The sequence below is a fragment of the Ruditapes philippinarum genome, unplaced genomic scaffold (assembly GCF_026571515.1).
Source record: "Ruditapes philippinarum isolate M1 unplaced genomic scaffold, ASM2657151v2 ctg113_1_1_1_1, whole genome shotgun sequence".
NCBI classification, from domain to species: domain Eukaryota; kingdom Metazoa; phylum Mollusca; class Bivalvia; order Venerida; family Veneridae; genus Ruditapes; species Ruditapes philippinarum.
Genome location: NW_026857305.1, coordinates 213555 through 236763, shown reverse-complemented (window position 1 = coordinate 236763; position 23209 = coordinate 213555). Strand labels below are relative to the sequence as shown.

Below are 23209 nucleotides of genomic sequence, written 5' to 3'. Positions count from 1 at the left end.
TAAATTGTCTATAAGGAAATGTCATTTAAGGGATCAATGCATCAAGATATGCAGTCATAAGAATAATATGAATTTATTATCCGATTGTTGTTTACTTATTTATAAAAACGGTATTAAACAAGGGAATATAAACTCTCGTACTTATTTTATTACCTTTTGTTTCGGACAATACCTAAACAGCATCCCCTTTAAATAGGAGGGAGATTATGTCACACAACAAAGGTTTAATACAGTGTATTTTTGTCTGACAGTAATTCAAAACAATGATTAGTTTTATACATTCTATAATTCAAGCATTTTGGTGTTGAGTCGACCTCAACACGCCAGTACTGCACATAATGGTTACGAAATTGATATATTTAAATACTGTAACATTGAACATTTAGATGCTGTAAATTTCTGCTTTAACCACACATAACTCACACCAGTTTTGTCAACAAAAAAACTTTACTTTCATTTCATATTTGTACTCTTCACCAATGATAATGATCATCGGATATCCACGGCTGATGTAACCTTATAAATATTTGAGGACATTGTCGAATCTCTTTTGACAAAATTATGCCAATTACCTGCAATTCTTTTCTTTATGGTGATTTTTAGTAGGCAACGCCGAAGTTCGTCATAAACCATTGTATGAGATATACTTTTCTTGACATGTATTACATGGTTAAGAACGTCTGCACATTTTCTTTAAGCGATAAGTAACCAATAACCTAACCATATCCCCAAACTTCACACTCGTACGTTAGAATTGATACAGTTGTAATCGACTTTAATTGAAAGTCAATAGGTAAATCAACCTTATATTCATTAGACAAACATCGTTACCACACCGCGTATTGTCTGTTTTCAGAAAACCTTATACCAAGAAAGAAAAGTACGTTTCTCTGAAAAGTTAGGTCATTGCAACAACAAAAATACGAATTTGTTCATATAATTGACTTCGAGTAATCCGTTCTGTGTATTCTTACTATTTCATATGTTCGACGTTCTTACTCGAAGTTTGACGGAAGGAGCCGAGAAGATGGGATTGTAGAAAAAGTATTCATCACTGATATAAAATCTTCTTCAATCTTTGCAAAAAGAATAGTATCGTCAGCAAAACGTTAAGATTTCAAAATTATTTCAGTGTTGTCATCTTATTATACAATTGATACATCGTAATTGCATAGCATGTAATTCTCTAAATCATTCAATAACAGCGAAGAAAATACCGGTGACAAATTTTCTCCTTGTGACAATAATAGATTTCTGAAAAATTACCATTACCATTTACCAAGTGTGACAGTTTTTAAGGCTTAAATACGTGTGAAGTTAATTCTTATAGATACCATAAACTGAGTCAGAGAAATAAAGGCTTTAAAATTGTTGACGCTATGAAAGCTGAGAGTAATGATTCATTAAATATGACATTACTATTTGATATAAAAGATAATTTCAAAGGACACGCCTTTAAAGCAATCATGATAAAAAAAAATTAAACTCTTTCTATGTTATTTTCTTTTATGATTGTGCCTGCTAATTATTGATATGTTTGTCCTGCTTTGTAAATTTTCAAAGCTGTACATATAATATGCACACGGTTTCATCATCGTTTTGTTCTGTTCTTTTCCCGTAATTTTCCATTGGAAAATAGTACATTTGTTGTTCATTACATCTGTCGATGAATATAAAGCAATGAAATTAGAAGTACATGTCTGTAAATTACCAGCCTTGGCTGACAGAAGTCAGCAGGAACAGATAAATAGAATCAGAATGTCTATTGTCGAGGGTAACATAATTATCGAATAATTTGTCCATATTTCTCAATTTTCACAAGGCAAGAATCACATATTTATATCACTAATTAAGAAATATTGTTGCAACAAAACAAAACTGTCCCAGATGAAATCCTACAAATATATAGTTACATGGTTATGAACGCACACAGTTTGTCGGAAATTGTATGTCATATGACATAGGCATCAGAAGATCCATGAAAATATTACAACAATCTGATAATTATGGATACTATGATTCTATAGTCGTTATATAGGCCTACGGCGGATAATACCCTCATAATATAAAATTCATCAGTTTCAACTTCCACTTTGAATTTTAAGGGGGATATTCCCTAGAACATTCTGCAGTGATGTATGTGCATGCCCCAATTAAGATCGACATTTACACACGGAGGACGTTTCAAAAAATCAATTTTAATTAAATCTTATTAAAAAATGTGTTTTTTATTGTTTCGTGACCTTTTTTATTGACCTTTTTAAACTTTCCCGGGAATTCCAAATAAAAGTACGTCTTCATAAATATATTAAGTCATTGTGAAACTGGCACTCAGATGATGTAAAAAGCTACCTTCAAACTATGTATGTATGTACGTATGTATGTATTCTAGGCCTAATGATCTCGAGGGTCCATCTGCCCTTTCTGGCACTGAGAGTACGGATCCCGGACATCTCACCATTCATATCTTTAAATGTTATTATCAACCAAAAGTTCAAAAATTCACTGAATGATACTAAATATGTATGCAAGTCGATGTTTGTGATGATACTATTTTGATGCACGGGCGGCCAATGACACCATTATGTGCATAATGGAGAAAAATAGAAGTGATGAGCTTGACTGACTGATAAGATTATGCAACTCAGAGTGATACCTAGAACATGTTTTCAGTACGCACGACCGACATGCACGAGCATTCTTTCCAAGTTTTAATAGGCGAATTGGGAATGAAATTTTAGCCAAACAGCGGTTTATTTTTCAATTTTGTATAGTACTAATAATGAAAATACGAGTAACCCAAACTGGTGAAATTCATGCCCTCGAATTAAAGTGATTTCACAGTAAAATACATTATAGCACATAGAAATATTCAACAAATGATATAGAACAGATCATTTTATTTTGTTTTGCTTTTTCATTTAGGGTAGCTTAAGTCAAATGCTGTCTTGTATGGGCTGATGGGGTTGCGATGTAAAAGGACTGTATTTATTCGTTTAATGTCCTTTGCTTGTCCAATTCTTTTGTTGGCTCATATGGGACCTGTAGGGCTTTACATAAATTGGTCTTTATGCATACTTAAGGGCCTTAAAGTGTGCAACTTCATATTATCCGCTAGTAGCTTCTTCTTACAAAATTAAAACTAAACTTTAAATTACAACTAAAAAAACACAAAATGTGATTAATACCCCGGCAAGACTGCTTCGGAAATGAGGAAGTTACTAGAAACAGAATACCGTGTAAAAGAATTGGAATAGAGTTATGGTTGTGGGCAATTAAAGATAGTTGTGGTTCTTGTATGTTGCATTTCCTTTCACTGTGGTTGACCATTGATGAAGTTTTATTGAATTACTCCAGAAATAAGTCCAGAAAGAGTTGTGGTTATAGTACACTGCACGTCCTCTCATTGTGCTTGACTATTAAATGAAGTTGTATTGAATTCCAACTACTACTTTTTTAGACAAGGAAAGGTAATAAAGGGCCATCACTCTATAATTATTCTTGATAGAGTTATGATTCGTGTGCACTGCACTTCCTCTTATTGTGCTTGATCATTGTATGAAGTTGCATTGAATTCCAACCATAAGTTTTCAAGTTTTGCTCCGGACAAGAAAAAGTAACAAAGGGCAATAACTCTGTAATAAGTCAAGATGGAGTTATGGTTCTTGTGCACTGCACTTCCTCTCAATGTGCTTGACCATTGTATGAAGTTGTATTGAAATCTTAGTATTGTGGTTTTCAAGTTAAGCTCCGGACAAGAAAAAAGCAATGGAAAAATAACAAAGGGCAATAACTCTGTAATTACTTTAGATAGAGTTATTGTTCTTGTGCACTACACTTCCTTTTATTGTGCTTGACCATGGTATGAAGTTGTTTTTGAATGCTCCGGACAAGGAAAAAGTAACAAAGGGCAATAACTTTTTCGTGCATCGGGTGGACGAATAACGCAGTCGTTTATAAGGAATGCCACACTTTGAAAATTACGGGATCCGAAATGGTGTCCGATGCGGACAATGGATACATCGAAATCCAGTCTTAAACATACATGTATCAGCTGCCCCGTTTTTTTGTGTGTAAAGTATTGGTCACGCAAGGAAAGACTGTACCGGTATCTTCTTTGACCTGTAAGATTCGAGTATGTACTCATCTAATTCTATATTAACTTTCTCTCATATTCTTTGATAATAACGCAACGGATGTGTTATTTAAATTTATTGTTATACAAATAAGAAACCGAAACGTTGATAGTGAAGTGGTTCATGTCCCCTTAATACTCATCATCATATTCTGGAAATGTATATGTGCAATGAACAATCACTTCAGCCAAGACCTTATCTCTGATTATAACAGTCTTCAAAAATCTCTGTTTTAATGGGCGGAGAGACATTTTATGGACAACACACGGCACAATGACTGAAGTTTAAGACATTTTACCTGATTTTGTGAACAAATTCAGTTTGCTACACTGCCATAAAAACAACTGACAAATACAACATTTTCAATTTTAATTCGAATGAAATATGAAAGGGGTACATGAATTGTGACAATAAATACGAATTTAAACAAAAACATATAACAACAGACTATGGCAAACATTGTATTGACAAAAATTTGTTTTATTCCTGGCTTATATCTTGGAATGACAAAAATATGATTGCCCTATGTGACACTTACAGTCAAGTCAGTACATATGTAAGTTGCAATTTGACCTCTTAAGATAGGGCTGTAAAAACTGATTTTTTAACCATGCCAATTGGTCATACCATATAAGATGTTGTTGAAAGTCCATCATTATATTAAAAGTTGCTTCTTTTTAAAACTCTCTCAACGCTGCCAGGAAATAAACCATCTGCAGAAACCGTTAATATAACACACAAAATAAGCTTTTTAAATTCCAGTGAAGTAAAACAAGAGGACTCAAATAGTCCTACTCGCTCACCTGAGGATATGATAGAGGTGGTGGTAGTTTTCTACCCGGATCACGGCAGTAAGGTCAGTGCAAATGACTGTAGAAGGATTTCATGACCCCGAACTCGGATCGCCCGATTCACAGTCCAACACCTATTTGAGCTAACAATCATTCATATAAAGTTTCTTCAAAAACTGCAGTATTGTTGAAGAGGAGATGTAAGTTAAAGCTTATAAAGGACAACCTAATGCCCTTTGCTGTTGAATTTCATCTAAAATTTGTAGCATGGTTGAAGTCTATATGTCATTAAAAGCATCTTTCTATCTTTAGCTCATGCAACCATCTTGTTCAGCATAGACAATCAAGTTTTCAAGTTTTACTGATATATTCAATGTCAGCAATTTTAGTAACTGATCACCTAATGATTATTCCAGTAGAGTTTCACTAACATCTATCCAGGAGATAGGGACACTGTGATCACAATTTTTGCTCACTTGAGAAAATTGTTCTAAAGTGTGTTCTTGTATATGATGATATAATTCAGTCTGTCACCAGTACATGGATTTTGTTTACTGAAGTAGATATTTAAACATAGTGAATGAATGTCGAGTTAAAGAGAAAACATGAAAACATATTCTCAGATTAAGCATATAACATCACTGACTTCCATGCTGGACCCTTTACCTAAAATTGATTAAAACACAAAAATCTCAATGAAACACATAATTCCCATCTTTAAATTATTTTTTTTTAAATTCTAACCCCTAACCTGCTGTACACTATCCAGGTAAATGGACTCGTCAAGCTTCCATATTTTGTATGTGACTCGCACATTACATTATCAACTCTGGGGATATCAAGATGAAAGTTTAAAGTTAGTAAGTCAACAGTATAGAGCCTGGTCAGACTGCACAGATGTGCTGAGTTGCCTGGCTGTATACTGGTAACAACAGGCTAAACTCATTCTGTTTCAGCAGATTAAGGGTTAAGAATGGATCCTTTAATACAATAACTGATAACAAAAGTACAACAATAACTGGTGACAAAATACAAGAAATCTTTTTTAGTACAGATTGTTTATAATTTGTCTAAAGGTGTTTGTTTTTGACCATACAGAATTGAAATAGCTGCATACTTGTTTCAAAACATCCGTAATAATAAAAGTAAAACAAAATATTTAAATCATCTTATTTATGTTTAAATTCTATAAAAAAAAAAAAAAAAAAAAAAAAAAAATAAATTTAAACATTTTAACAATTTATTTTTCTGTGAGACCTTAAATGGAAAGTACTGTACTGTGTACACATCACTTTAAGCAATTTTCTGTTTCAAAATGACCGGCAAAAATTAATCACATCTAACATAAATCACAAAATAAGTAGTCACAAATAAAAAACAGGAAAAAGGTACATTGTAAATACTTTTATACATAAGAAAATGACAGTGAAAACAATTTGAAAAATATTTAATTATATCATACAACATCCACAAAAAATGTAAAACATTTGCACCATACAATTACAGGCAAGAACTTTTAACCTTGTATGTTCTTTACTTTCTAAATTGTGTAACAGTTTCAGTAACTGTAACAAGCAATCAAAGGAATAATACCAGCTGTTGATGCTATCATCATTTTACAACACTCCTGTAACATTTGTTTATACAATGTACTTTAAATGTTCACGCACTGTGCTTTCCTACAAGCATATTGTTGCTTTTCCTAAAAACACATATTGAAGACTTCAGCAACAATCATCACTATTGTTTTGAACCATTAAATCCTGCTTATTCACAAGTTAAGTCACTTATTTCCCTATCTTACTTATGGCAGCACGACCTTATCACTGTAACTTTGTACAAATCATTACATAGTAATGATAACCTCAGTCTGCTTCACAATCTATTTCATACATGTGAACATGGAAACACAATCATTTATAATAATGTATAGTTATAGCACACTATCCTGGTAAAATGACTCATAAAGTAGTGTCACAATTTTCTAATGGTGTCACAATTTCTAACAGTGTCACAATTTTCTAATGGTGTCACACTTTTCTAACAGCGTGACAATTTCTAATGGTGTCACAATTTTTTATGGTGTCACAATTTTTAATTGTGTCAGAATTTCTTATGGTGTCACAATTTTCTAATGGTGTCACAATTTCTTACAGTGTCACAATGTTTAAACATGTCACAATTTCTTACAGTGTCACAATTTCTAAGGGTGTTGCAATTTTATGTACTCTGTCAGCATCCTTTTAATGTCCCTCCTCTCCTTTTCTCTTGTTTAATGTCACACTATAAAGTGTCGCAATTTAACATTAGATTTACAATAATATCACACTTATAAATGTAAAATTCTAAGTGAAATACTATAAATAGTAAACTGGTGTGACATTTTTGGTACAGTTATGTCTACCAATCACATGAGTTATATCATGCTAATGTGACACATTGCCTTTGTCTCAATAGTGAATTAACTATTACAGCACTCTAAACTAAAGTCATTCATCATAATAATTACAGATTAAAACACGATATTGCACAATAAATATAGAAGTATATACAATATAATTTTATCCATAAGTAATAATTACAATAATGTGTGCAAATTTGTATAATGGACATTAGCAACATTTCATTGCTAATTTATGAAATTTCAAACTATAAGGCTAAAATTAAACAGCAACAGAATAGAGCGTTGTTAGACAGCAGGGATGATGGGTGTACAGAGTGACCTTGCTCTAGACAGACAAAGAACCTAAAGCTGCTTTTAATCAAACACTTCACAATTCTGATCTGTCATTACATGCACACATAAGTCAAAAACTTTTCAAATTATAAAATACATATATAAATATTTTTTCATGTAAATTGTTAATTCTGTAATGTTTTAGTTACGCTAATGTTTGCTAATTGTTAAGGAAACAAATATCAGATTAGTAATTGAACACATTGTGAATTACACTTTATAATTAGTCTTTATATTTAACAAATGCCTTTATTTTAAAATGCAAATAAAAATAAACATCTGCACTTTTTTTTTTTAATTTAATGTCATTTTTTCTATAATAGGAAATTAGAAACTATATATTTTTTCAATTTCTACTATTAAAAAAAAAAGAAGTTAAAAATGATGCTAATATTGTCTATTATATCAATAATATGAGTAGTAAGATGGTAGATGCATACAGTTGATAAAGGTAAATAGTTTCTTACCAAAAATCATCCACCAATCAGCTGTCTCTTTATTTGTCTACTATGTTGCCACTTTTGTAGGACAACTTTACCAAATGTTTGTGTTAAGGGAATTTAGTGGCAAGAAATGTTGATAGATACTTGACATGAATATACTTAACAATGTAATACAAAAATTGGTTCAAATTCAAATTGATGACAAAAAAAAATGAGTTTAGAGTGTACAAAGTGCTGTTAAAATATCACATGTTCATAAATAGTAAAGGTTTTAAAGTGGCAAGAAAAAAAGATGGTAATAATATTTAATTGAACACAAATAAGCAATGCCAAATTTATCAAATGGAATTAGTGCATATGAGTACTACATTATTATTTTGAAGACTTGATTATGTACTATTAAACTTAAGTAAAATAAAAAATCCAACGTTCTTAAATAACAAGAGCACAACATGCGGGGTTAATGTTTGTCTCTAAAAAAAATGATTAAAAAAGAGGCATAACTCAAAAAATACTGCTTTCAAAATTTCAGTTTTTGCACTATGACAAAGATGATGATGCAGCCATCATTTATATAAGCTTGACTTTTCTACAAAACAGATGAGCTAAAAAATACGTCTTACTGTAAAGAACAGACTTCTATTGTTATATATATATGTCATGCTTGTGGATAAAATAAAACTGAAAGATATTATCTTCATAATGGTGAATATCTTGATGAAAAAGTATTTTTCTAAATGCTCTGAATGCCCATACTGTATAAAACCAAAGGTGCAAAAAATATATATTTAAAAAAAAGCAAAACTGATCTAAAAATTTCTTCCAATTCAAAGAAAACTAATATTTACTGTGAAAGAAATCAGAATTTATGTTTTAAGGCAATATTAAACAAACAGCTATATTTATAATTACAATTAACTTTAACAGTGACAGTTCATAAATTATAATTCTTAAATGCAATTTTAAAGTAGCTCCACTGAGAACCAAAACCCTAAAAGCGTTAAATTTGGAATTCTTACATACATAAACTGGGACATTTAACAACAAAAACACGCAAACAATAAGAATGCTATGAACAAGGAATGGAACCGAAAATTAAATTTAGTGCATTATTAAGCCCAATTTGTGTTAAATTGCATTTTAACACTTTTTATTTTTAAACGCTTTTTGCATTAGAGTCATTTTGCCCAATAAAAATGATTATTTAGCAGTGAGTGAATGATCTGAAATTTTGCAAACAAAGTATTGGTCCAACCCTTTCTAAATGGTAAGCAAATCTTTAAAGAAATATTTCCAGTCCCCTTCATGTAAAGGCCCTATCACACTAGACTGGGCTTTAACAGTGTTTGCACGCGAGAACGCCACCCTAGTGTGAAAGGGGTTTAAGAAAACCACAATGGAGTCCCTTTAAGTCAAAATTCATCATTGTGACATAGATTCAATTTAATTTCCTTTGTGGCTTTTTTCGAACACCTGACAAAAAATTGCATGCCTTTTTTCAGCATACTCATAGATACAATAAAACATTAGCCGTGATAACATAGAATAAATAATTATAGGACAATGCAATGTAATGATAAAGATGTTAATCTGGAACTTGGCAAATGTGCGTTTCCCATCTAATCCTGGGGTGTAAACAAATTTTTATCATTATTTCCTTATGGTGTTCAGTTCACAATAGAGTGATCAACTTTTGTTTGATTGGGTTTTACGTCACACCGACACAGTATACGTCATATGGCGTTCCAGCTTTAACAGTGGAGGAAGACCTCAGGTGCCCTTCTGTGCGTTATGTCAGGCACAAACAGACACCTGACTAGAACCACTGACATTCTGTAAGCTAGCTGGATAGCATCCTCACATGAAAGAATCCAAAGTCCCTGTCGGGATTCCAAACCTCAGCGGTTAGGGGCAAGAGGTTTAAAGTCAATAACCTTAACCACTTGGCCACGGACGCCCCCCATAGAGTGATCGACATGTTGCGCTTATTACTGATATATTTACTAAGATTAGACTGTAAATGTTTGTTAGTACCCAAGGGTTACATTGGAAAAACCCACATTTGCTGAATTCCCGAATATCTCTATTGTTAAGACATAACAACCAGCCTGACAAACATATGTGACCTTGGAAGGTCCGCTTCATGTTGGAAAGGTGACTGTTTAAAACAGATAAACTACATATAGAGAGAACGGCAATGTTGGAATTTTAGTATCCTTTGGTTATACTTGCATTATCCATTTCCAGCTTGACACGTTTCCTGAAATATAAATATTATTCAGTTCTAGAGCATACTAATATCTCATATTGCAATACATTTGATCACATAAATATTAGATAAAGCCCCTTCACATCATAAATTCAGATAAAGTTATATTAATAATTGATGAGGTATTACCATAACCATACTTATAAAAGCCACTATGTTTTTGTGGGGATAGGGGGGATTTGCCATTGCCAGTCTGTCTGTACATCTGTCTGTCTGTTAAGAAATTGTGTCATGTTTAGCTCTGTAAGTGCTTGAGCGAGAGTCAATCTTGTGCATTTATTCAGTATTGCCCATGATTTAGTAAAAATTTGCAATTTTCAACTTGTAAAAAAAAAGTATTTGACCTAAAGTCATGACACATTACAGGAATGTTGGTCAGCATGTGTAGTTATACACCTGAGGTTTTGCTTGTTTGTTTATTAATAGTAATTGTCCTTGACTAGGTAAAATCCATTCCAAAATGTTGTGTCACCCCTAAAAGTGCTTGAGCTAGAGTCAACAAACTATTAAAGAATGTTGATCAGCACTTGGGGTTTCGCATGTGGTTTAATTCAGTTGCTGCTTTTTTTCTTCAGTTATTGCCCCTGACTTAGTTAAAATTTGCAATTTGCAACTTATATTGCACATAGCTCAAAATGTATTTGATCCAGATTCACAAAACAGGAATGTTGGTCAGCATGTGTAGTTATGCATCTGGGGTTGTTTTAATTTTTTTTAATCATACTTAAAGATATAAAATTGTGATCTGAAATTCTTGCAGCTCAATCTTGGGATAAATCATTATGAAGATGTAAACATTGAAAACATTGGATGTCATTTTAATGCCCGAAACACTTAGGGGTAGAATTTCCTTTGTCTGTCCATCTGTCATACTGTACCTCAGTAGACTGACAAAACAATGGATTGTGGAGGGCATCCTTGTCCTATGTACACATTTCTAGTTCTAGAATAATATCTACATGTTGTAAATCATTAAGCATACATAGATACTTAAAAATAAATAAAGTACACTACAATTCTATTACTATTTCAATTTTTTTTCATTTAAAATAAAATTGCAGATCTTCTTACATAATAAGAGTTGGCACATCCTTTCCATTTTACAAAAGCTGATGACCAATCATTAAACTGTTGTTTCCATACCTCAATAATATCTTCCTGTCCTGTAACAGAACAGAACATATCATTATTAACTCAAGTTACATAAGGAACACATAAAAACAGTGAAGAATTTTTGGAAATTAAAACATGACAATATAGATAAATACAGTAATAGTTTTATGTAAAATCAAGATAAACTTGTAAATGAAATCATAATAAATAACCTTTTTTGTTCATTTTAGTTAGTATCAAGTTCCATGGAAAATAAAAATTTCCATGACATTCCTGTGTTTCTGTTTTTTTTCCTTTTTCTCATAAAAATGATAAAACTTTTCTAGGGAATATCAATCTTTTTAGAGTGAGTTATAACCTTTTACAATACTGTGATTATCATTATACATGTATCTAGATATACCACTATATTTTTTATATTTATCTCTAATCTAAGCCTGCTTATTAATGTTATCTACTCAAATGGTTAAATTGTTTTTCAAAACATTTTTAGTGATATCTGTTCTGGTTTTGTGCTAATTTTAACACATTTTTGGCCACATTTCAGCCAGTAGTCAGCCTAACAAGTTTTAGATGACTAATCAGTAATAACCATTTTCATTGCAAGAGACCAATGAGCCGCGCCATAACAAAACTAACATTGTGTGTTTGCGGCCAGCATGGATCCAGACCAGTCTGTTCATCTGCGCAGTCTGATTAGGATCCATGCTGTTTGCTATCAGTTTCTCTACTTGAAATAGGGTTTGTAAGAAAACAGCATGGATCCTGATCAGTCTTCGCAGATGTGCAGGCTGGTCTGGATCCATGCTGGTTGCAAACGCACTATGTTGGTTTTGTTGTGACGCGGCTCAAATACTTATTTCACATGATTTCTGAATCAGTGTTGAGAGACAAATGAGCATTTGACTAAATATACCAGATCAATTATTGTGGTACAGATAGGAAATTGCTAACAGACAAACGATCTGAATTTATTAATTAAGGGGCCATTTCTTTTGCTATTTTCTTTTGCTTAAAGCCCCATTTTCTAAAAAAACAAAACAAAAAAAAACATTACACTTGCTCCAAAGGTTAATTTCATTTAGAGTTTAATAAAGTTTGTTTCCCAAAATTTTATTCTCAATAAAATATGATGAAAAACAGTACCTTTATATAAAAAACAATGATAAAGGCCTATATACAGAACAAATAAATACATGTATCTTACCTTCACTAACACTTATTTTGTATCCCTCTAATTTTAAGCCTGTCTGGCCCTGGCCCTGGTAGCACACGGAATAATGTTGCTTATCATCCACCACCTTACTTACATTTTTTATAATTAATTCATTGGATAAAGAAATGGCATATTTTTCTGGATACTCTTGCAGTATGTTTCTGCCGTCGCATTGAACATTTTGATACCATATTATACTTTGACTGTCAGTAAATATCTTTGCTTGAAAAGGTACTGTAACATACAAGCCTGCTGCCACAGTGTCTAATGATACTTCGTCTCCTTTAATATATATAAAATACAAATATATATATATAACTGTGGTAAATGTAGCTATAAACAGCTCACCACTATGGTAATAAAAGTGCTGCTGCTGTAGTGTAGTGGTTATCATAGTTACTGAACTGGCAATGCAGAGACTTTAAAAGTTCTGTTTGTTTGTTTGTTTCATTTTACGCCTTTTCCCAACAGTATTTCAGTCATATAGGTGGGTAGTTTCCTAACCATCAATCTTGGAGAGTTAAACCAGTACTAGACTACCTTCCTCCGTGCTAAACTACCAAAGCATCTCCCAGGGATCGAACCCACGCCGGGAGATGCTTTGGTAGCTTAGCACGGAGGAAGGTAGTCTAGTACTAAATGGTACAATCTTAAAACTGTTTCTTTCATTTTCAGTGATTTTAACTAATTTCTAAATGACTGAAATTTAAAATGAACTTGTTTTTGAACAACAGCATTTGAAAATAAATTTGTTTTTAGTGGAAATCATTTTGTTTTAACGATAAAACCATGTTTTTCTGGAGCTCTGTATATGATTTAAAATTAATAGTCTACAGAAGTACATTTTTAACATCAACAAAGAATTTTTTTTTAACTAGAGCAGAGAATTTTCTTAAACTTTGCATGATTAAAGAGAATCATAACTGAAACACATTAATGAAACAAAAGCTGTAAGTAGGACAGCACACGTCACTATTCATAGTGCTTGATAGTAAAAAAGCCTTGATAATGTAAAATTATCCATGTTCAAAAAAGGGCCATATTTTTTCCAAATCCATGTTACATTTACAGGCCTTGGAGAGAGTCCTATTATGCTTTCAAAGAAGTGTATAAAATTTCAACTTGTTTCAAAGCAAGATGTCAATGAAATATGAAATATCTGAGGTGGTACGGGCTTAATTCTGTCAAAATGCTCGATAGAGTTACCTTCTCTTCTCCTGTCTACAGGTTGGGGTCATGATGGTGAACAAGTGTGCAAAGTTTCAAAGCCATATTTCGATGGACTTTGAAAATATCTGAGGTGGTACACAAACTTTAATGTAAATTCCAAGTCGAAAAAGGGGCACTATTCTGTCAAAATGCTTGATAGAGTTACCTTCTCCTGTCTATATGTTGGGGGCATGATGGTGACCATGTGTGCAAAGTTTCAAAGCCATATGTCAATGGACTTTAAAAATATTTGAGCTATTACAGAAATTTTAACATAAGTGGTTACGCCGATGCCAATGCTTGGGTGACTAGGATAGCTCTACTTATTCTTATCGAATAGTCAAGCTTATAAAAATTGGGAGGTCACTTCGCTACATTTTGAGTTATATGCCCTTGAATGTAAGTTTTTACTCTTTTAGATTGGTTTTTATAGCTGTAAATAAAAATCAAGCATAAAAAAATCCGTTTTCAGTCATTATACATAGTTTTAAACAATTTTACTAATCAGATAATTTGGTAACTTGAATGAAAAAACATACTGCCTTATTCTTCAAAAAGGGAAAAAACAGGGTGAAATTTTGTATAAGCAACTATAGAACAATATCTGTGGCATAGCATTTCATCAAATGTTGCGCTATCAAGAAATAAATGCAAATTAACTCTAAAACAGTCACTATGCAACTCGGCCTGAGTTTTTTATTGATGATATTTTGCTTTCATTGTGCTAGGGTTACCTCCCCTTTTCAGTTTTATTTTTTAACAAAATCATGATTGATAGAAAAGTTCTCCCATCAATAGTCAAGGTAAGAAACCTTCATAAAAAAAACTATTAACTTACTTATTACTATTTCTTCATTAATGGAGTTTATGGCACCGTTCCTTTTTACATTATACCAGTCAAGAGTTTCACACGATGTTGTGTCACTAGGGTAAAAAATAATAATATATATTTCTTCATTGTTCACAACAAAACTAGTTTGAATAGCAAAATTATTCTAAATTCAATATGTGAATAGTGTTTGTTTAATGTGTTATGTCATATATTCAAAGGTAGGGTTAGAGTATTTTATTTTAGGAACTTAAGAGGATCTTAAAATATAATAACACATACTTAGAATAATATAACTAGAAGGGTTTTTGTCACAAAAACATGTATCCCAAAACTGTGTATGGTCACTCATGTGAAGTTTTATTGAAATCCCACCAGTAGCTTGACTTGTGATAGCCGGACAAATTTTTTCTATTTATAGCTCTGACGGCCATTTTTTGCTGCCTAGCAAAACGTGCCTGTATTGTGCACAACTAGCGATGGTACTGATCCCTCCTGTAAAGTTTGGTTGAAATCCCACCTGTAGTTTGACCTGTGAAGACCGGACAAAATTTTTCTATTTTTAGCTCTGGCAGCCATTTTGTTCAGCGAAGCAGAACGTGCCGGTGATTTGCACAACTAGGGAAGGTACTGCACTCCTGTAAAGTTTGGTTAAAATCCCACCAGTAGTTTGACCTGTGAAACCCGGACAAGATTTTCATATTTTTAGCTCTGGCAGTCATTCTGTGCAGCAAAGCAGAACTTGCTGGTGATGTGCACAACTAGCAATGGTACTGATCACTCCTGTAAAGTTTGGTTGAAATCCCCAGACCTGTGAAGGCTAGACAAGATTTTTCTATTTTTAGCTCTGGCAGCCAATTTGTGCAGCGAAGCAGAACATGCCGGTGATTTGCACAACTAGGGATGGTACTGATCACTCCTGTAAAGTTTGGTTGAAATTCGACCAGTTGTTTGACCTGACAAGCTTATTGCGGACGGACGGACCACAAAAGGACGGACAGACTGCAAAGGCAAAAACAATGTCTCCCAAAAATTTGGGGAAACAGAATTACGACATTTAGTTGTAGACATGATTTCAGTTTAGTAATTATGCTTTTTTTTCTGTAATGTTGATATTTACAAAGCCATATGACCACTTTCAAGTTTTCAAGTGGAAATTGAACCAATAAAAGCATTCAGGTGCAAGTTATTCAACATAAAAACTTTGCTTATCTAGGGCTATTATAGTCACTTTCATTACGGAGCATTCAGGAAAAATATATCATACAATAGGTAACATTATAAAGCCTTGTCAGGGGGAACTAATTTTGTAGAAATAGGATACATGAAAAGTAAACTTACTTTGCTTTCATACAGTATTGACAACTATCACCTTTGGCCCATTTACATCTTGTATTTGTTATGCACACATTTATATCCCTTATCTTTGAACAAATATTGTCTATGTTAAAATATGTAACATTAAAGTCTGTTCCCAACACTAATGAATTATTCTGAAACATAAAATACAACATATTTATTTTAATATATGTCAGCATTATAGTTGTGACTTGCATTTTATTTTATAATTATCAACTTACTGTCATATCCAACTCGACTTACACTTAAAAAGATACCTTAAGAAATAAAGAATTTACAGTAAAAAAATGTTTAATGAAAATTCTAATGAAAGATGACTATTGAAATATTGTTTCTAGAGTTATAAAATTTGTCAGATAAGTAACACAAATTTAAAGTTCACAGAAGATACCTTGAAAAGTACAGAAGTTATCGTAAAATATCTTTTTATTTTTACTGCACAAAAACTTTAATTAGAAATCTGGATAATTAACTCTCAATATACTTCTATACTTATATATATTTATATACTTATGTATAGTCAATTGTTTAAAAATGGAAGAAATAAACAATATCAATACTAACAACAAATTTCATATTCCATATAGCATAATTCCTGTTTTCCTTGTCAGTAAAAGGACGATATATGGTTGATGGATGCTCCAAGTGGAACGATGGTGAACCTGTCTCGAATGTTTTCATTAGTATATCATGTATTTCTCCCTCATCTGAAAGTATAATAGAATTTAAACATATTTTCAAGTTAAATTACGCTTATTTCAGTGTACTGCAAATAGTAAAATAAAACTTTGCATTTTGCCAAAATTGTTTTCAATTTTGTATTTTCCTTTGCAAATAAATCAATAACGTCATGTGACCCATGGAAATTTAACACTTGTTTTCCCATAATAGATAAACATTAATTAAATACTAAGAAAATTAATAAAAGTGGAACAAACAATCAACTCAGGATAAGTTTTAAGGTTTAATTTAATGATGATAACTGACATTTTGACTCACACAAGTCTTCATCAGGGTTAGATAATTTGAATGAATTGAATAATTATTTTAATTACAAGTAATACAATTATTTGTGAAATCAGACAAATGGTTTTGTATGAAAACCATATTGTGTTATCAAAATTAAAATCGTCAATTTTCGGTCCGTGTTCACTACTCAAAAACAGCTGTAAATTAAATGCATGTCAAGTTTATTATTACACAAACTCAACAAGCTAAACTTAAATGACATAATGTAAATATGATCATTATACAATATAGGAACATACCTGATGCTATGTAGATGTTTCTGCCTGTTTCACCTTCTCCTGTCTTTGTTTCACTGACAGCAATTTTGATAAACTGTTTACCGGTCTTAAAATAGATTGGTCTACCATAGACTGGTTTCACATCGGTATCCATCAGTTGGTACATAGAGACTTTGTTGTTAAATATGTCACGATTAGTTTTGTGGGCAGTGCACTGTAATATATAACAAAGGAGCACATAAATCTACCTTTTTAATCTAATATAAGTAAGGGCTTATTAATAAAAATTTGCTGAATTAGACATAATAATATGTTGAAGGTGAAAAATCAAATAATACAGCTCATACAATATACTCCAATATCATAGTCCAATGATCCTCAGCAATGCTACTCACAAATGTAACTACATGTATTTAAAGGGGAAAAATATATTATTAGTTATAATAATTTCAAAGGAAAATATCTGATTGAACACAGTATAGATACTGTGACTTCAATATTAAATTGGCTCAACTCATATAAATAATTGAGCATCAAAGGCCTATTACTAGTATGCCCTAGAAATGCTTTTAATCTTATTCTCAAAATTTTTTTATCTTTAGTGTCCTGTTATAGTTTCTGGAATTTTACTGACACTGGCCAAGTACCTGAAACATTATTTGGTTCTATTGCTTTGGTCCATTAGTATAGTTATAGTGATTTGGTATTTTGTATGAAAATCAAAAGACTACTTTGTTTACATTTCCCTTCTTTTATGACAAATACAAAGATTTGGGAAAATCCATTACATAAATTCAACAAATTAAGAATGGATTAAAAAAAAATTAAAAACAAATCATACCATCATGCTGGATATAGTGTATATATATATTTATGTATTAGATGTCTGACAATTATACATGGTGTATTGGTAATTCAAGCATAGTAAAATAATGTTCAATTAAAATGAGCTTGTTGACAAAATAAAAAAATAATAAAAAAATAGAGGCAAACAGCATAATCATATATTCAGACTTGGTCACTTAAATCAGTTCACTTTAAATTTTATTAAATATGCCAAGCAAGAAAATAAAACAAAACATGTTTTGGCTCACCCTCGTGTTTCTGACAAATGCCTGAACAAAATTATAGCAAAATCTGTTGTTAATGTTAGCAACCATTACACAATGTGTGTATTTGGTTTTATAACGCTCCATCACAATTTAGATTATACATGTATGGTACTAAAACAGGAAGGATGATTTTGACTATCCTCAGGTGTTACAAACTTCAAAGCAACATCAGGGGTCAAAATCACCTCACCCCCTGGAACTAAGAAATACATAGATTCCAGTTATTTGAACCCATTTAGTCACTCTTACAAATACACAGGGATAAACTGTGACTGCAATTCTTATGCCTAAACCATAAAAGGCACCTCCATCCAATAAATAAGAAACTGCCAATGGGTACAGTTACATGAATTGTACCAAAACACAAAAAATATTTGAATGTCTTCAATCATTATAAATATAAGTACATTTGTATGTGTTAAAAAGAAAGTCAGACCAGCAACTTTATATGAAAATTTTCAAAAGCATTAAAATACTTAACACCTTTAGATACCATTTACACACCTTATAATCAAAAATAGTTATAGCTAAATGAAAAGAAATGTACAGATAAGTTAAAATGCACAATATCTTTTTCTCTCAAATTAGCAAAAAGTTAAAATTATCAAAGAAATGGAGCAATATGCTTAAACATCAGTCTTTTCCTTCATACAGTTAAAGGCCATGTTTTCCAATTGCTAATTTCTTTTATCTAATGCTCATAATTTGGAGTAACAATATCATTCTTTCCCCCCTTTCTAATTTCCCCCTTCATAAAAAGGTAGGAAAATCCTGGATTTTTCCAATAGCTGTTTGGGAGTAGTTAAAATTTTTAAAAGTTACTATATCCCTGGTTTTTATAAAAAATGCTCAAAAATTTTTTGTCATCTTTTTTTTTAAACTTTATCAAAAAAGCATTTGGAGTATTGTTTTTAAAAAACCATTCAGGAAAAGAAACGTTGAACAAAATATTCCCCTACAATATAATACCGATAAAAATCTAGAGGGTCCTAAAAAATAAAGTGAAGTCTACACCTTACAAGTAGACTAACTTCAAAAGATTTTATCAGAAAATTTAAACTTTGAAGAACCAGTCAAAGAAACTACAAACACTAGTATATCATGAATTTAGGTATTTTATATTAATTTAATTCACAGAGAAAATCTCTTTTTAATCAGATTTCAAATGGATTGCGGACAAGGATTATTACTTTCTACCCATATATTCCAACAGAAAGAATGCTTGTATGATGTTCTCCTGCAGCCTGCTATAGTGAGGCTTTTAACCAATGTGGGAAAAACAAAGAACAAACCAGTGATTTTTTACATTAACTAACAAAAACTATAAAAGGCCTCTTCCCAATTGAAATTTTCTTTAAAATCATGCATTTTTCCCAAACTTCTGAACAAATACCCGCCTTTTTACTTAAATTAGCCATTTTACAAATAATTTTTCCAAAAATCATAAGGCTAGGCTTCTTCCCAATTAATGGAGAAAAACAACTGGGGATGGACGATAAATTAAAAGGTTGCCAGCTGTAACTTTATCTTATTTTTTACACAAAGAAACAAAAACATATTTTTGACATGAAGTGACTGTATGATTTATATAACTGTATAGGAACAAAGGTGATGGTACAATTTCCCTTTATTTCGCCAGGAATTGAATTTCTGAGGGAAAAGTCTTTTTAGTTTCTAATATAAAAAATATGACCCCCCGGATTGTCAAAATTTTTTCCCCGGGGCATATTTTTATATCTTTTGTAAAAATCATTGAAAATTTCTAAAATGCCCCTTTCAAAAAAATTTTGGCCTTGTAAAAAGTTTTTAAATAAAATGAACTTAAAAAAATTATTTTTTCCTGTATAGGCCCATGTAAAATAATTTGTATTGGCCCCCCATGCATGATTTATAAACTTTTGTAGAGGACCACAACTAACATATCAAATATTATAGCCCTGAGCATTGTAGTTTCTGAGAATTTTTTTTATTTTTTTTATGTCTATTTTTTGCTCCTGTGACCTTGTTCAGCATCTGACAGAGTCATGTACACAACCTTTGTATAGGACCACATAAGGATCATTCCTGTAAAGTTTGGTCAAAATACTGGTTTAAGACGAGATGTTATTTAATAAAATTATGGATAATAGCAAATGACAGACACACTGCCATCACAAGAGCCCACCTTTAAGCACTGTGCTCAGGTGAGCTTAAAAGAAGGAAAAATAGGGCTATTTCAGTAAGAAGGGCAAAGCAGGGCTTAGATGATAATGAAGGAAATGTCAGTACTAGTAGAAATCCTGACATTTATCCTTCAGAAGCTATCCTGTGCATTAACAACTTTACATGACCTCAGGTGTCCCTTCATACATAACTTTAGAAACAAGCAGGCATCCAAGTAGAAAAGACCTTTCGTAAGGTAGCTGGATAGCTTACTCCTATGAAAGAATCTAAATTCTGTGATGGGATTTGAAGCTTTGGCGGTGAATGAAAAGTGATTTAAAGTCGGCAACCCTAACTATTTACCCATGGGGGGGCTGTGCCTGTTTTTAGATGGAAAATTAATCTACCTTTTAATATATGCTAGGACACTAGAAAAGTTGATATTAAAGAATGCCTGATAATTTCTGGAGGTGACTTAATTGTATGAAATCATACATAATTTCTAGTTTAAAGCAACACTTACAATTCAAAATTTCAAACTATCCAACAGTTCTGCAACACACGACTTTAGTTGTGTGTCACTTAAATAAGCCTAAATCAAACCATACAACTTCTGTATACTAGCATGACAACATGTGGAGGGGGGCCCAGGGGCCATGCAAAATATCAATAGGGCGTTCATTTTTGAGCCCATATTTTGTTTATGTATAACTACCGTTGTAATCCTTTGTTGTAAAGAGCAAAACAAGAGGGCCATGATGGCCCTGAGGTCGCTCACCTGTATATAGCCCCCCACCCCCCCTAAATGTTGCAGGGCCAATTTAACCCAAGGGCTTTTATTTGCACAAACTTGGTAGACACCTATAAGAAGATGTTTCATGCTAAACATCTAAGCTCTAGCTCATTGGGCTTTTTAAAAGAAGATTTTTTTTAAGTTTTTACTATACACATATAGTTAAAAACAATGACACCCCTGGGACCGGGCCAGTTTTGACCCCAGGGCTTTTATTTGAACAAACTTTGTAGACACTTACTAGAAGATGTTTCATGCTTAATATCTAAACTCTAGCTATTTGAGTTTTTTCAAAGAAGATTTTAAGTTTTTGCTATACACATATAAAGAAAATCAATGACCCCAGGGCGGGGCCAATTTTGACCCCAGGTCTTTTATTTAAATAAACTTTGTAGACACTCACTAAAAGATGTTTCATGCTTAATATCTTAACTCTAGCTATTTGGGTTTTTTCAAAGAAGATTATTTAAGTTTTTGCTATACACATATAAGGAAAATCAATGACCCCCGGGGCGGTGCCAATTTTGACCCCAGGGCTTTGATTTGAACAAACTTGGTAGACACCTATTAGAACTAGTTTGATGCTAAATATCTTAGCCATAGCTCTTTGAGTTCATTTAAAGAAGATTTTTTAAGTTTTTACTATATGCATATAGGGAAAATCAATGACCCCCCGGGGCGGGGCCAATTTTGACCCCAGGGCTTTTATTTGAACAAACTTGGTAGACACTTATTAGAACATGTTTCATGCTAAATATCTTAGCTCTAACTCTTTTGGTTCTTTAAAAAGAAGATTTTTAAGTTTTTACTATATGCATATAGGGAAAAATCAATGACCCCCCGGTGGCGGGCCAATTTTGACCCCAGGGCTTTTATTTGAACAAACTTGGTAGACACCCATTAGAACATGTTTCATGCTAAATATCTTAGCTCTAGCTCTTTGGGTTCTTTAAAAGAAGATTTTTTAAGTTTTTACTATATGCATATAGGGAAAATCAATGACCCCCCGGGGCGGGGCCAATTTTGACCCCAGGGCTTTTTTTGAACAAACTTGGTAGACACTCACTAGAAGATGTTTCATGCCAAATATCTAAGCTCTAGCTCTTATGGTTTTTTAAAAGAAGATATTTAAAGTTTTTTCTTTCGGTTGCCATGGCAACCAGAGTTCTGCATGGGAAAAAAATTCTTTGAACAATTTTTAAGGGGACCACCAAAGGAAAATTTCCCTTTAATTTGATGAAATTTTGGGTTATGGTTTAAGAGGGAGATGTATTTTAAAAAAAAAATTTAGGACGACGGACGCCCCGGGCAAAGGACGGAGCCGGGCGAAAAACGATCAAAAAGCTCACCCTGTCCTTTGTGACAGGGGGAGCTAAAAAAAACACAGAAAAAAATTGGTAGTTAAGAAATAAATTCAATATACAAATTTAACACTTTTCATTGTCTAGTCTAGGATTTGGGTATTGGATAGGTACTGTATCCAAACACACTTGCGTTCTGTACTTGAAATTTTTTAAAGGCGGGCTCTTAAACTCTCGGTAAACCATATTGCAAAGCAAATTTCCTATCTACTCCCTGTTAATGAAACAAAACTGTATTGTACTACACAAACACAAAGGTTATTGACAATCATTTAAAATCTCATCCAATAAAATGCAATAGAATCAAGTGTTTTCTGCTCTTAACTCAAACATGTGGAAGATATGATAAGACCAGTTGATGGAGAATCAAACGGTTTTCTTTTTTCAATTTTGATGAGTAATCGATTTGGTTGAATAGTATAACAGTAAAGTGTATTTTCAGCCAAGGAAAG

The 23209-nt window shown here is 32.3% G+C and overlaps 1 protein-coding gene across 1 annotated transcript; it reads right to left on the bottom strand.

Moving 5' to 3' along the window:
* Positions 1-6319: 6319 nt before the first annotated feature.
* LOC132749339 (uncharacterized) lies at positions 6320-22857 on the bottom strand. The gene is made up of 8 exons (XM_060739075.1): positions 22836-22857; positions 17371-17563; positions 16667-16809; positions 16085-16236; positions 14753-14838; positions 12697-12987; positions 11448-11539; positions 6320-10367 (listed from the first exon to the last, which is right to left on the bottom strand). The coding sequence occupies exons 2-8, from the start codon at positions 17513-17515 to the stop codon at positions 10341-10343; spliced, it is 936 nt and encodes a 311-aa protein (XP_060595058.1). The 5' UTR covers positions 17516-17563; positions 22836-22857; the 3' UTR covers positions 6320-10340.
* Positions 22858-23209: the final 352 nt, after the last annotated feature.